General features: G+C 35.0%; 2 protein-coding genes across 2 annotated transcripts in view; both read right to left on the bottom strand.

The window, feature by feature from the left end:
- LOC138893211 (uncharacterized) overlaps positions 1-1144 on the bottom strand; it is a 56121-nt gene extending 54977 nt beyond the window's left edge. The window contains exon 1 of the mRNA XM_070176987.1: positions 694-1144. Within this exon, the coding sequence (XP_070033088.1) occupies positions 694-1144 (451 nt within the window). The remainder of the gene's footprint in view (positions 1-693) is intronic.
- Positions 1145-5908: 4764 nt separating this feature from the next.
- Positions 5909-15254, bottom strand: LOC104121155 (homeobox-leucine zipper protein ROC8-like). The gene is made up of 9 exons (XM_070176986.1): positions 15142-15254; positions 14374-14491; positions 11055-11555; positions 10587-10679; positions 9976-10185; positions 8951-9125; positions 7795-8063; positions 6764-6853; positions 5909-6473 (listed from the first exon to the last, which is right to left on the bottom strand). Exons 1-9 carry the CDS (start codon positions 15252-15254, stop codon positions 6096-6098), a joined length of 1947 nt encoding a protein of 648 aa, XP_070033087.1. The 3' UTR covers positions 5909-6095.
- Positions 15255-15571: the final 317 nt, after the last annotated feature.

The following is a 15571-nucleotide window of genomic DNA, read 5'->3' as shown; positions in this document are numbered from 1 at the left end:
ACTTCTGGAAATTCACGAACAACTGGTACCGAGTCCATAGAAGGAATATCCGCACTAGGATCGCGAATATAAGCCAAATAGGCTAGACACCCCTTTTCGACCATACGCCGAGCCTTCATATATGAAACAACAATGTTGGTAGAATGACCAAGAGTTCCTGTCCACTCTAATCGAGGTAACCCCGGCATGGTTAGGGTCACTGTCTTGGCATGACAATCTAATATAGCACGATAAGGTGACAACTAATCCATACCCAAGATGACATCAAAATCTATCATATCAAGAAGTAGAAGATCCAAACTAGTCTCAGGACTCCCAATGGTAACCACACACGAATGATAGACATGATCTATCACGATAGAATCTCCCACCGGAGTGGACACACACACAGGAGCACTCAGAGAATCACGAGGCATCACCAGATATGAAGCAAAATAAGAGGATACAAAGGAATAAGTAGATCCTGGATCAAATAGAACGGAAGCATCTCTATGGAAAACTGGAACAATACCTGTAATCATGGCATCAGATGATTAGACCTCAGGCCTAGCTGGAAAAGCTTAAAATCGGGGCTGGGCCCCACCACTCTGAACTGCGTCCCTAGGACAGCCTCTAACTGGCTGGCCTCCACCTCTAACGGCCTGACCTCCACCTCTAATGGCATGACCTCCACCTCTAGCTGCCTGACCCTACCTATAGTTGGCTGAGCAGGTGGTGAAGCAACTGGTACTGGAACCATAACACGAGAACCATGTTGATGCATGATGCCCTGAGACTTGGGGCAGAATCTAGAAATGTGCCGCGGATCACCAAAAGTATAACAAGACCTCGACTGTTGTGACTGCTGATCCTGAAATTGTCCCTGTCGACTTGAGTAACCACCCTGGAAACACTGGATCGGAGGTGCACTAATAGGAGCTGGTGGTGCACTGTAGGATGCCTGGAGCGCTGAATGAAACGGCCTGGGAGGATGACCCCTACCAAAATTACCCATGCCTCCAGACGAGGCACCACTGAACCCACCGAACTGCTGAGGCTTCTTATCAGACCCCTGCCCTCTTTCCTGTGTAAGAACCATCTCGATCCTCCTCGCAACATTAGCAGCCGCCTGAAAAGAAATCTCACTTCCAGTCTCCTTGGCCATCTGAAGCCTGATAGGGTGAGTAAGCCCCTAAATAAACCTCCTCACTCTCTCTCTCCCTCAGTAGGAAGTAAAAGGAGAGCATGACGGGCGAGATCCAAAAAACGGGTCTCGTACTAAGTAACAGTCATACTGCCCTGCTGGAGAAGCTCAAACTACCTGCGAAAATCCTCTCTCAATGTGATAGGGAGGAACTTCTCTAGAAATAGCCATGAGAACTGCTCCCAAGTCAGTGTAGGCGACCTAGTTGGTCTGGTCAACATAAAATCTCTCCACCACCTCTTGGCGGAACTCATCATCTGAAATAGCAAAATCGACCCCACTAGTCTCAACTATACCCATGTTCCGCAGCACCTCTTGGCAGAACACATCATCTGAAATACAGCAAAATCGACCCCACTGGTCTCAACTATACCCATGTGGGTCCTCAGAAGGTGTACCACTGAAGTGAACTGGAAAGAGCTTAGTAAACCTATCCAGTCTCAACAAGGCCTCAGAAGACATGGCGGGCCTATCACCAGCCTGTGCCGCAACAACTGGCTGAACTACCCCAACTGGTGGGGCTGTTGGAGCTTGATACTGTGGAGCCATCTGCTCCGGAGCGGGAGTAGTGGGAGTCTGTGCTCCTCCCCCAGTCTGTGAGACGGCTGGTGCCACTGAAAATGTACCTTTTTGCACCACACCCTCCATAAGACTCACCAAACGGACTAGAGCGTCCTGAAGCACTGGAGTAACTATAAATCCTTTCGGGACCTGAACTGGTCCAACCGGTACAGTCTGAACGGGAACCTCCTCCTGAAGATCCACCTAAGGTTCTACAACAAGTATTGCTACTCGAGCTCTAGACTGAGCTCTACCTCTGCCTCGACCTCTAACACGACCTCGGCCTCAACCTTTACCCCTGGTCATAGTTGTCACAGGGGGCTCTGGTCTCTGTCCATCGGTAGATGTATTACGTGTTCTCACCATCTGCGAGAGAATAAGAATAGAACGTTTCAATCATCGATGATAGAATAAGAATAGAACGTTTCAATCATCGATGATAGAATAAGATCGCACGACAGATTAAGAAAGAAGTGATATTGTTCCTAAACTTCATAGCCTCAGAAAGATAAGTACAGACGTCTCTGTACCGATCCTTCAGACTCTACTAATCTTGCTTGTGACTCGTGAGACCTAGGTAACCTAGTGCTCTAATACCAACTTGTCACGGCCCGAAATTCTCACCTTCAGGACCGTGATGGCGCCTAACATTTTACTTGCTAGGCAAGCAAATATTAAAATAATCTTAACCATTTTAAAGCAAATTAAATTAAATAGAAGTCAATTACTGAAATAAAGTGCGAAAGACCATAAATACCGAATTATCAAAATAAATCCCCGAATTTGGTGTCACAAGTGCACGAACTACTAGAATAATACAATTAAAGGTCTGAATAAAATTTAAGTTGTTTGAAAGATAATACACAACTAAGATAAAATAGAAGGGGACTTCAGAACTGCAAACACTGTGCAGTTATACCTCAAGTCTCCTCTGAGTAGCTAAATTAGAGCACATCTATGGTACGCCGCTAGGACCAACTCCAAAATATGCATAAGAAGTGTAAAGTGTAGTATGAGTACAACTGATGCCATGTACTCCGTAAGTGTTGAGCCTAACCTCGACGAAGTAGTGACGAGGCTATGGCAGGACACGTACGTAAATAACTTGTACAAGTATATACAAATACGAAACAACAATAACACAATAAATAATAATTTATAAATTTGGGAGGGAACATACGAAGAGGAATGATATAGAAATTTCAGCAGGAGAAGTTTCACATAGTAGCCAATTAATTCATCAACAATAAAATGAGCAACTGATAATATAACAATGGCACGGCACCACCCTTCATGCTTTTACTCTCATTCCTCCCATAAACTGATAAATAAATAATAGTAATTGGCACGGCATCACCCTTCCTGCTTTAACTCTCTTTTGGCACGGCATCACCCTTCGTGCTTTTACACTCTCTGAAATTGGCACGGCATCACCCTTAGTACTTTTACACTCACAAATGGCACAGCAACACCCTTCGTGCTTTTACACTCTTCCTTACCATGAAAATAATAACATAAATTCGGAAGAGTATTTAAATGTGGGGATATACACTTATCAATCAATTCAATACCAAAATACCGACTTCACCTTCCAAAATATTCAACAATAATTAAATGAATAATAATTTCATGAATAATGATCAAATAATCAATAATAAACTTAAGCAGAAATATCTTAATTAAATAGGCAATTACTCTCGATAAACAAATTCCACCCGCATGCTTTGACTCAATCACAACGCATAAGTACTCGTCACCTCATATATACGTTGTACCCGCACATTAAATCACGTAGCAAATAGACAAAAAAGTCCTACTTCCTCAAGTCAAAGTTAACCACGACACTTACCTCGCTTTGCAAACAAATTTCAAGATTTCAATACACTTTTGCCTCGCGAATATGTGTCTGAAAGCTTCAAATCTAATCACAAACAATTCAACATACTCAACACGAATCGTAGGAACTAATTCTATATGAAATTATAAATTTTCTGGATTAAAATCCGAAATTTATTTTAAAAATTAATAGTGGAACCCACATCTTGAATCCCAAAAAAACTTACAAAATTCGAACACCCGTTCCGATACGAGTTCAACCATACAAAAATTATCGAATTCCGACGTCAGATTGCCTTTCAAATCCTCAATTAAAGTTCTTTTGAAGATTTCTACCATTTTTAATCCAATCTTTACCCATTTGAACTCAACAATCTTCCCATAACCTTATTGGTACAAGCATGTATAACTAATACTCTCACATGAAGATCTTGTGATAATTCCTCGTTGGATTTCAAAGCTTGAACAAGGTTTTTGGTGAACAAAGTACTTGAGCTTATTTCTCTCTCTAAAACACTCTCACTTCTCTCTAAAATCATCAGATAATTGTCCCGAAATAAGCCCCAAAGCCTATTTATCAAAATGAGGTTCGGTTATGAAAATAGAAAAATTAACCCTCCGAAATCGAGTCTGGGGTCGCATAATGGACCGCAGAATGGGTATGCGGGTCACACAATGCACCGCATAATTGATGCCCAGAAATGGGCTTCTCTGGATAGGTTTGCGACCAGTTTTGCGGTTGCACAATGTGTTTCGCGATTTCATAATGATTCTGCGATCGCACATCTGACTGCAGAATCGCATTTTTCTAGCCTTTGGTAATCTAGTCATAACTTCTTGTAGGAGTGTCCAAATGACAAACGGTTTGAAGCGTTAGAAATTAGACTCGAAGATCTTTCATTTGATACGTAGATCATTACATAATTCCTTATATATAGGTATATATGCTCGTTCAAAGCTTGGTCTTGTGCATATCCATTTGAAACTTTAGTCTATTATGAAATTTTCCAACTTGACTTAGACTTAGGCCTCTCCTTAGACCCCACATCACTTATAATATGCCTCGTACACTTGTTATCATATCCAATTGGTATCCATAATATTAATAGTCCTCAAATGAGAAGTAAAGTCTGCCCCCAAACACATAACATAACTTATCTCTTCTTTCACCTATTTCAATTTCGCAAATATTTTACTCACTCCCAAAATTTTCAAAAAATTCGCGAGAGTTTCCTTTGTAACTGGGCCTATCCACCTGCCAGAGAATCCTAGAAATCAATCCTAACAATACATACATAATCCAATCAACGTAACACAATATGAAAACAATACTGACAGTGGCATCATAAGCAATATATTACTAGGAAAGGAACGCCATTAACATCAACTATTCAGGTGATACGTAACTCATAGCAGGTAAGCTCTCAACATTTTCATAGAATACGGAATTGAACGTTTAAATTAAAGATGACATTTTTGGGTCATCACAATCGCTATGGATAACCCCCTGCAAACCAACTGGGTCGTCCCGAAGGACTAAAAGGAGCTTTTTTTAAATACCAACAGGGCAAACTGACATTTTAGCCATATAATATTAGAATAGGACTCACTGTTAATTAGTGATACATATGTTACAGAGGAAGTCTAAATTACCTTGGAAGTCTCAGAAATTTGTAGATATTGTTCAGAAGAAATTCAGCAAAAAGGAATTGAAATCAGCTATTGGTTCTAAGAAGTGAATTAAGGCCTAGGTTCGCGTCGCTTCTTCAAGTCAATACCTTCTTCAAAAAATAATGCTAGCTAACGAGCAAGAAAATGAATGCACTAAGGCGCAACAACTTTAGGGTAAAAGATTTTTTGGCAAGAGGCAGGACTCCCTAGAGAAGCAGGAGGCCCATTGAGAATGGAAAGGACGCAATTAGTAGCGGAGGCAGGATTTTTACTAACGATATTCAACATCTACTGTATATATATTTAAAAAATTGACCTTGTATATATAATGTGATTTTCTGGCAACGGAAGTTCGAATAGATCTCCTTCCGCCCCTCTAACTCCACCCCTGAATGCAACTGCCAACATTTAGAATTAGAACAACTAAACATTAGTCCGGTGTACGCAGTCTTACCCTGCATTAGAACAACTAAACATTAGCCCGGTGTACGCGGCCTTACCCTGCATTAGAACAACTAAACATTCAGGACGGTAATTTGAGCAACCATGAGCTTGTAACTTGACATTAACCTCAACTACATTTAAGAAGAAATTAAACTTCAACTCTCAATAAAAAAGATTGGGATGAACTAAATTTTCAAGAAAATGCACCAAAAATAACCAAAAAAATGAGAAGTCTCAAAATTAGTCTTTCAATATAAAAAAACAACAATAGCATCTCAGTCTTGAGATTTCACAAGTCACATTGAAGGGAAAACACCATCCTTCAAATTTATTTTTGTCTAAGTTTTAAAACCTCTTAGAAAATAAAAACAACATGAAATTAAACCACCATCATTTTTTTTTAATCAGCGCAGTCCAATGCAACTTTGATCTTTTGAACTGTAGAACTCAAAAGGGTATGAACAGTAGCCACTGCCTCCATATTTTGCTGCTTAGACATTGGATTATTATTATTATTGGCAGAAATCAATATTTGAAAAGCCACTGTCAACAGCGAACCGGTTTGTAAAATTCCATTACTGTCCCTATCCGCGGCAAGGCGACCATCAGGACTTATGATGAAACCAGAGGGCAATATGGGAATTTGGGTGGTGTCTTCTCCATTTATAATTGAAGTAACTGTTGGTAAATCTATGGGTGCATAGATTATAAAGGCTCCCATTGGATCAATATTGGTTTCTTGAAGCAATAACATGTTGTTCTCCTTTGGCACATAAGGCTGCAGATATAACAACGACGAGTTTAACTTTTATACACTAATAATAATGTATACGAAATTTTTTTACACTGTCGAATTAAATAAAAGATAACTTCGAATAACTGCCCCTAACAAGTGAATGTCTTACCTGGAAAAGGCAGATAACATGCCAAAATAAGGTACTAAAGTAAAATTGATTACAGAAAATGTCTTTTTATGTAGTAATAACTAAATATTAAAAAGCCTAAAGGAAAAAGATACGAGTTAAATGTGATAATTTTAAGAAAAAACTGTGTAGTTAAGGTGCATACCTGAATTATTGAAATACAGTTTCCAGGAAAAAATCCTGTAGGTATTCGGGCTAACTCACCCACAGCATTCCCATTGGTTAAAACATCCCACTGCACCAACCAAATCAAACTTTAATTAATAAAATCATTAACTTGTATAGATAAACTGAAGTCTATGTATGACAAGATATCAAGAAAAAAAAAAAGGTTGTCCGGTGCACTAAGTTCTGTTATGCATGGGTTCAAAGAAAGGCCGGACCACAAGGGTCTATTATATGCAGCTATTTTTACAAGAGACTGTTTTCACGGCTCGAACCGGTGACCTCCTGGTCACATGGCAGCAACTTTACTAGTCACGCCAAAGCTCCCCTTCAATATATCAAGCAAACAAATCTAGAATTAACTGATAAGAAAATACACTTTGGACCTAATTCAATCTTGAAAAATTGGCTTATGAGTTGAGAACCGTCCAGTATCATGATGATAAGAAAATGAGATTATTTGCACCATATATATTGTTAAATACCACTCTTTAAACTCTATTCCCGTTAGTCTGGTGAACTAAATTTCGCTTTTAAAAGTTGTTGGTTTTTTTTTTTTTTTTGAAGACAAAATTAGTTTACTGGACTAACAACAACAAGAACAACAACTCAATTGTAATTTCACTAGTGGGGTCTGGGGACGGTAGAATATACGCAGAACTTACCCCTACTCGAAGAAGATAGAGAAGTTGTTTCCAGAAGACCCTCAGAGAGGAAAGAGTAACAGCAAGCAACAACACCAGCAACCCAAACAGAAAACTGAAGCAACAACTTAACGAATGGCCACAAAAAAAGGCTATTTGTGCAAATATCCCAAGAAAATAGACCTTCACGTAACTCAATCTTAAAGCCAGCTTAAGATTAAGTTAGCTCATTTTCTCAGCCAATGTAAGACAACTAGCTACATACCAAACTATAACTGCAGTGGACTAATATCATTAAATCAACAACTTTCATTAATTAAATCAAGTTTTTAAATTTTAAAAGGAATATTAAAGGAAAGATACAAACCTGAGTTCTTGTCTTCTCATCTTTGAAGAAATTAAAAACAGTATCAAATGAAAGAGGAAGCGATAGGGAAGTAGCAGCAGTAACAATCAAGCCTTTTGGTTGACTTATATCTTCATTTTTCCTAAATGAAACTCGAACTCCACTGTTTGTCATCTCGGATGAAGTAGGGAAGTCTAATCTGTCTCCCATACTTAGTATTTCACAAAAACTCATCACCATCCTTTGACAAATTTGCATAACATTTTGCTTTCCTTCTGGTGCACCAATCACTAACAGAAATAAAAATAAAATGACTTAATAAAAAAATTTATTTGGACACTTAAACCAATGTCCGACCTATTGAACGTCGTGTGGGTAGTGGGTGCACTAACCTCCCGCTATGCGCGGGGTCCGAAAAGGGCCGGACCACAAGGGTCTATTGTACGCTGCCTTACCCTACATTTCTGCAAGAGGCTGTTTCCACGGCTCGAACCCGTGACCTCTGGTCACATGACAGCAACTTTACCAGTTACACCAAGGCTCCCCTTCAAATGAACGAATGAATAAATCACTAAAATAACAATTGGTGTCATTTTTTATAGGGATCTTTACACAAATAGCGGCCATTTTCATATATTATACCTCCATCGACTATTTTTAGTTTAAGAGGTTGCACAGACGGTTATTTGGGTTGATTCTTCTTCTTTCTTTTTTTAATATTTAAACCCAATATTTTCATTTCGTATACAATCTATATATACATTTTTTATAAAAATTTCGACAAAGCGATGTCATGTGGCACTGCTTGCCGTAAGGTGTATTTGTCCCTACATGTCAGACGACAGAGGCGGAGCCAGGATTTGAAGCTTATAGGTTTGAGAACCCGTATTCTGCATTCTAGCCCCGCCCTGGTCGGGTGGTAGACAAGCAACAACATAAGGTGTTAATAGACATGTGTCGGACCCTTAGTTTAGGTGTCTTGAATAAAAGTTGTGACAAATTAAAGGGCAGTCCGGTGCACTAGACATCCCACATTCATGTAGAGTTCGAGGAAGAGTCACACCTCAAAGGTGTGATGTAGACAACCTACCCTAATGCAAGCATTATAGTGGCTGCTTCTACGACTCGAACTCGTGACCTATAGGGGAAAAAAAAAAAGGAAAAGGAATGGATTTACCTCCTTCAAAATCATGATTGTTTGCACCCATTGCAAAATTGTGTCTCTCAGACATCCTTTGAAGAGTAATTATCCATCTCTTAGCTCCAAACATTTGACGACCACACACTAAATCTCTATAGAGACGATTAGTATGAGTTTTGTCATCCACATGAACATGCTCAAGCCAAGTAACCTACAAGAGAAAAAATCAAAAGACAAAATTTGAAATTTTAGAATCTTAATCATAGCCAAAAAGAGGAGATTAAAAGGGAAAAAGATAAAACTATAAGCTTAATTATAGAAGAGTTAACCCAAATAGATGTTCACTTAATTTCTTAAACTAAAAATAGCCGGCGGATGTATAATATATATATAATTTATGTATAATATACATATAATTTATGTATAATATATGTATAACTGTGTATAATCAATGTATAATTTATGTATACCCGCTAGAAAAGATAAACATTAAATCTGATCGGCTATTTGTGTAACACGTAAAGGGTAATTGATAAGGTTAGAGACAGAAATTCTAATAAAGAGATTCAAAAAAGAACAAGAATGTTATGGATATGATTTGAACTTTCAATGTAAAGTAATATGGGGATTTAACAATTTATATATATAAAAATATTATTTTTACCCTTGCTGCGCAATATAATTTTCTTACAAAGAGGATTCAATTGAACTCCTTTCGGATCCTATAGCTCCCCTTTTGCTAATGACATGATGTTCAACCTATAGAAAAGCATTTCGAAATACTACTGTAGTCAAACCTCTTTAAAACAGTCTCGTTTATTCCGATATTTTTAGCTGTTATAGTGAAGTACTGTTATAGAGGACGTATATTATAATATTAATATAAAAATTGGTTCCGAGAAAAACTTGACTTTTATAGTAAATTATTGTTATATAAGGATATTGTTATAGAGAAGTTTATACCTCAAAGACTGGTATCGTGAAAATTTCTTACACAAAATAACATATGATAAATATCTTTGTAACATAACACATCACATAACTTGTGTAATCATTCTTACCATACTTTTTCCATTGCCCAAATCTTGAATAACACAACCAGAAGGAAACTTCCATGACTGAGAAGGTCCACCACTTTGAATTTCTCTTAAGTTATCAAATGAAACATCAACCATTGTCCATGTTGTTGGATCAAGTTGTCGGCAACAACGAATGAAGAAAAAGTCTCTAGCTCCCACAAGAGGAGATAAAATATGTAACTTTTCATACATCTGTTTCGAAGAAGCAAATTAAAAAGTTAGGTATATCATTTTAATCTAGGTCGCTCGGACTTTCTGAAAATGTCACCTTTGTCCGTGTCGGATCCTCCAAAAATAGTGAATTTTTTGAGGGTCAGACACGGGTGCGCGCCAGCATTACTTTGGAGAGTCCGCGCAACATAGTTTTTAATACACCACAGTTGGTATATCATTTTAATCTATATTGCTCGGACTCTCTGAAAATTTCGTCGTATCCGTGTCGGATCCTCCAAAAGTAGTAAATTTTTTTAGGTCCGACACGGTTGCACGCCTACATCATTTTAGAGACTTCGCGTAACATAGTTTTTAATGCACCACGGTTTTGATGTTTATTTTCGTAGGAGATAATAAAAAATGGATTAAATTTTTTATACCAATTGTACAGAACCTCCGAAATTCTCAGTATCAACAACTTCAATAGTCCTAGCTTTCGTGACAATAGTAGGAAACATGTTCATATATCTGACCTGCATACACAAATTAAATCATCATTTTTTAAGTATGAGATTAAACAATAATAACAACAATAATTACACTTAAATGGATAACAATAATTCTCACTATCCATATCGCTCTACTTATACTCATGTTAGCCTAATATTATACAGAATAAAATTAAAAAATAAAAGTAAACAAGCGCTAGATGTTATCTATATTTTCTACTAGCATACATCTCTGACATAACGAACATGACTAAAACTTAATTTTTCTTCTTCAATTGTACCCTATTTTTCAGTAGGTTTCAAAAATTCTAAGTATCTGATTAAATTTCAAATACCTTTTTTTAAATTTATTTTTGTATTCTCAACTTTAACCAAATGTTATCCAAAACGCATACTTACCGGATCAACAAAAATTTGAATCAGCTCAATTGCAGTCATTGTCACAACTCCAGACTCCTTAGATGATTCAATACGAGCAGCAGATTTGTAAGGTTGATTTGGCTTTGGATAAATCTTTTCATAACTATCACGATTAATAAAATATCTCCCATCAATTTGTGACTTAATCCAAATTGGTTCATTCATTTGCAAAAGCTCCACAATTTCATCTGTTGCACTAATAACAGTCCCAAATATTATTGATTTTTCCCGGTCAAAACGAATTTCTTCATTTTCTTGAATTATTGGTGGTGATGGTGGCGGCGGTGGAATATTAGCTGTTGAATTTCCTCGAACGTTATTTAGTTGATTTTCAATGGGAGAGCCAACTATATTTTGGCTAACCAAACTTTCATCAGATGAACTTGATAAAGATCCAACAGTATTTTGTGGTGCTAATTGTGAAGTCATTGCAAAAGACCTTCCCACAAAACTGGAGATCAAATTAGATATTCGTTCATGCTGCAATAATTAAAATAAAATTTTTTAATAAGTCCGTGAAAAGGCTGAGAAATAAAATACGAAAAAAAAAAATTAACAACAATTGTTAAACTATATATGCCATGAAATGCTAATGAAACCAAGCTAATTAAAAGTGTGAGGTCATAAAATATTAGATTAGGTTCATTTAAACTTCAATTGCCAACTTTTTCTTTTATTTTTTCTTTTTAAAATCAATGGTGATGTTTAGATCAGCTTGTGTACACCTGGATTATATATTTTTACATAATCAAGTTATGTTACTTACTATAATTGGTAAATATATTATGATAAACATGGTTAGATAAAATAAAAAATAAAGTAAATAACCTACTATAAAAAGGTTAAGTTATTATGCAAAAATAACGTAAACTATTTTTGTTCAGTTCATTGATTGCTCGACCAGGACGATCTTCTCTTGTCAGAGGCATATCAATTCATAAGCATCGGGTTCATGTGAACCCAATATTTTTTAGGTAGAATATAAAGATATATGTAAAACCATACTAATATTCCAACAAATGTTAGATCAAACCCATAATTTCATATATGTACAATAAGTTGTGTGCAAAAAAACGTAAAGATCAAACCCGTCAAGTTTAAAACATAAATCTGCCTCGGTCTCTTGTTATATATTTGTAAGTAATTTTTTTTTCCTCAATCTAACTGAGATTGATGAAAATGCACAATAGTCCTTACATATACTCTAGCACTCATGAAAGATCTTTTTTGTAGTCAATAAAATTAAATTAAAAATTACGGGGAAAACAGTTAATTAAATACAATAATAAAAATAAAATAAAATTACCTCATCTCTCAATCGTTGATTTGCCATTTTCATTTTTTCTAAATTACGTTTCCTTTCTTCTTCTCCAGGGGGTGGACCATCACAGTGTGGGCAAATAATATTTTTCAGTGCCTCTCTCATTGCCATATTCTCACAATGAAATCTTTCATTTTCTGTTCGAAGAGTATTGTTGTCTGCTCTCTCACTTAGTGCCTGCAATATATATATATATATATATATATATATATATATATATATATATATATATATACAAATAATATAATAAATATATAGATAAATAAAATCAGATTATTAGCTAATATTAAATATAGTAAGAAAATGAAATTAGTAGTACCTGGAAAGAATATTTTTAAATGTTAATAAATTTTCTTTGTTTTATGTGCATTGATAGATACAATATTTACTTTTTCTAGCCGATATACATAAATTATACATAGATATGCATATATTATACATCCGCATACTATTTATAGTTTAATAGATTAGGTGAGCGGCTACTTGGGTTAATTCTTCCTTTTATTTTCAACTGTGCAAATAGATTTTTTGAGTTTTAATTGTTTTAACAGAATTACTGATACTAGCAATTTTTATTCTATTCTTTTTCTCATTCTTTGATAACGTTATAATTAACTTATATGCCTAAATAAAGTAAAAAAGAAATAAGCATTTAAAAATTTCAATTGAAAATAGAAGAAGGAAAATGTCTATTATCTAATTTAAGTTGGAAGGGAAGTTCAAAATTTTAGATAAAGTAGGAGCGAGAAAAAAAATCATCCACAGAAATGAAAATTAGAACTTCGGAGCCGAGTTTGCAAGTTTTTGAAGGATCCGCTCCCGTATGAGTGGCAAAATTAGTGGGCAAAATATAAAACTCGATCAACCGAAAATAATTGTATTTGCTAGTCAAAAATTTATAAAATATATATATTATATGAATATATATATACAAAAATATATATTTTATCGGTTATTATTTTTGAAAAAAATATACATATCTCAAAATTTGTCATGATGGGCTGGGCATATCATGGCGGGCCAATTTGGACAGAGTTCAAGTCAGCTGCGCTGATTTGGATTAAATATCTAGCCCAAATTAACTCATTAGAAGAATTGAAGAATTAACCCGAACAGCCGCTCACTCAATCGCTATCATTAGGATATATATATATATATATATATATATATATATATATATATATATATATATATAATCGTGTATAATCAATGTACAATCTATGTATATAACTAGAAAAAGTAAACAGTGAATATGGCCGGCTATTCGTGTAAAGATCCAAAAACAATTTGTCAAAACTCAAAAGATTTTTTTTCATTTTTTTTTGTATGATATGTTAAAATATTGTCATAATAAAGAAAAAGATTTATTAGCAATTTTCCCTAATTAAACACATTATTAGAAAACAAATAATAAAACTTAAAACTTAGAGTTTATCAAATTGGGCTATAATTCATTTTTAGCCCTCTAGATTTCTGTAATTCGTCAATGATTCCAGAAACGAATAATCATTTGTCACTAGCTGTAACACCAGATTTTTTGTGGCTTCAACTGGAAATTATGTAACTTCCCAAAAATCTATCAAAAATAGAAAAAAAATCCATTTAATAGGACTCCTTGCTAAGATATGGAACCCATTTGAGGGTTATGTATTTCGGATGATGTGACCTGATTCTATTATAATACTTTTTAATCGCTGGATGAAATTTGCGATCTAAAGTTAAACTTTAATAATAGACCTTAAATTTATTTTAATGAAACCTTTACTTAAAGGACTTTAATGACCTCACCCTAGAGCCGGCCCTACTTATAATTAATCAATTTTTTCAATTGTAATCCATATGTATATCTTATAACAAAGTCGCTTTTTATTAGATTTTCACATACTTCAATTAATATCAAAGGTGTCAGTTAATTATAATTAATCATTTCGTAATTAAATCAATCATGCGCATAAAAAATAGACTAAATTAAATCACCTTTGTTTGAGTCCTTTTGTTTTGAAACCAAAACTTGATCTGCTTAGGATCAAGCCCTATTTCCCTACTCAGTTGACGTCGCTGGTTCTCATCTGGATGTGGACATTCCTTGAAAAATCTTCATTTCAATATTCAAAAAAATAAAAGCATCATCAGCAGTGGCGCAATCAAAAAAAATCTTAAGAGTATTCAAGACTTAGTATACATGTATGAAAGTAATTTTTGACCTATATATATATATATACGATATAATTTTTCGGCTAATGGTGTTTAAGTTTAACTAATCAAGTATTCGCCAACTCTTTTTCAATAAACCTAAAAAATAAAAGGATTTGCACGAGAACTTTCTCATGTAACGAGAAGAGATTAGAAGGAAATCACGCCCTTATGTAAGAGTTAATGTACAAACGAAGAATTGAACAACCTATTCATGTATAAAAGAAGATTTATTTGGTAGAACATCATCCAAATAAACTCCTTTTGAACCATTTTAGCAAGTAAATAAAAAAATCAATTATATTGATATTTTTACTAAATTTTAATGGGCTTATAAGGAAAGGACGAAAAAAAGACATGAAATGAATAAGAAATAATATAAATGCACAAAAAAAAAGTGTTTAATGGTTAATCAATTTTGTTTTAACACTCATTTCTATGTAAGAAAATGACTACATTTCCTTATACCAATTTGTTTTTTTCTAAAAAAAGGCCATATATGAAGGTGCAAGTTTTTTTTGTTTTTAATCTTTCAAATAATTAAAATCTTACGTTTCAAGCTGCTGAATTTGTTCCACAGAATGTCTGTTATACTGCTTCTGCCTTCTTGATCTTTTTCTAGAGCTTGAGGATTCTCCAATTTGTTCATTCCCAGAATCAGCCATTTTTCTTTGCTTTTCTGTTCAAAACAAAAAATTTAAAACACACACACACACACACACACACACACAAAAAGTGTTTTTTTGATTATTTTTTAAGACAATCCACTTATATATGAAATAATAGTTATAGAACAAAGAGAAAAGAGATAAAAGAGATTTCTAACCTGTGATATGTTAATTAAAAGGATTGAGACTAAAAGAGTGAAATATTATATATGGTCTTTTTTATAGTAGAAAGCAAGTTGACAACACATGTAATAGACACAGAATCTGATATAGCAAAATATTCGGGGGTTAAGATTTTATAATGTGTAAACACA

The sequence above is a fragment of the Nicotiana tomentosiformis genome, chromosome 5 (assembly GCF_000390325.3).
Source record: "Nicotiana tomentosiformis chromosome 5, ASM39032v3, whole genome shotgun sequence".
Classification (NCBI taxonomy): domain Eukaryota; kingdom Viridiplantae; phylum Streptophyta; class Magnoliopsida; order Solanales; family Solanaceae; genus Nicotiana; species Nicotiana tomentosiformis.
The sequence above is the reverse complement of the archived record's forward strand: the minus strand, read 5'-3'. Positions and strand labels throughout refer to the sequence as shown.

Coding starts and splice junctions, on each gene's coding strand:
- LOC104121155 (XM_070176986.1), bottom strand. CDS start 15,254: ATGGCTGATTCTGGGAATGAACAAATTGGAGAATCCTCAAGCTCTAGA. Junction 11,556..14,373: donor ACAAAAGGACTCAAACAAAG/GTGATTTAATTT, acceptor TAATTATTGCAG/CATGAACGAATATCTAATTT. Junction 10,186..10,586: donor TCGGAGGTTCTGTACAATTG/GTATAAAAAATT, acceptor TCTTCGAAACAG/ATGTATGAAAAGTTACATAT.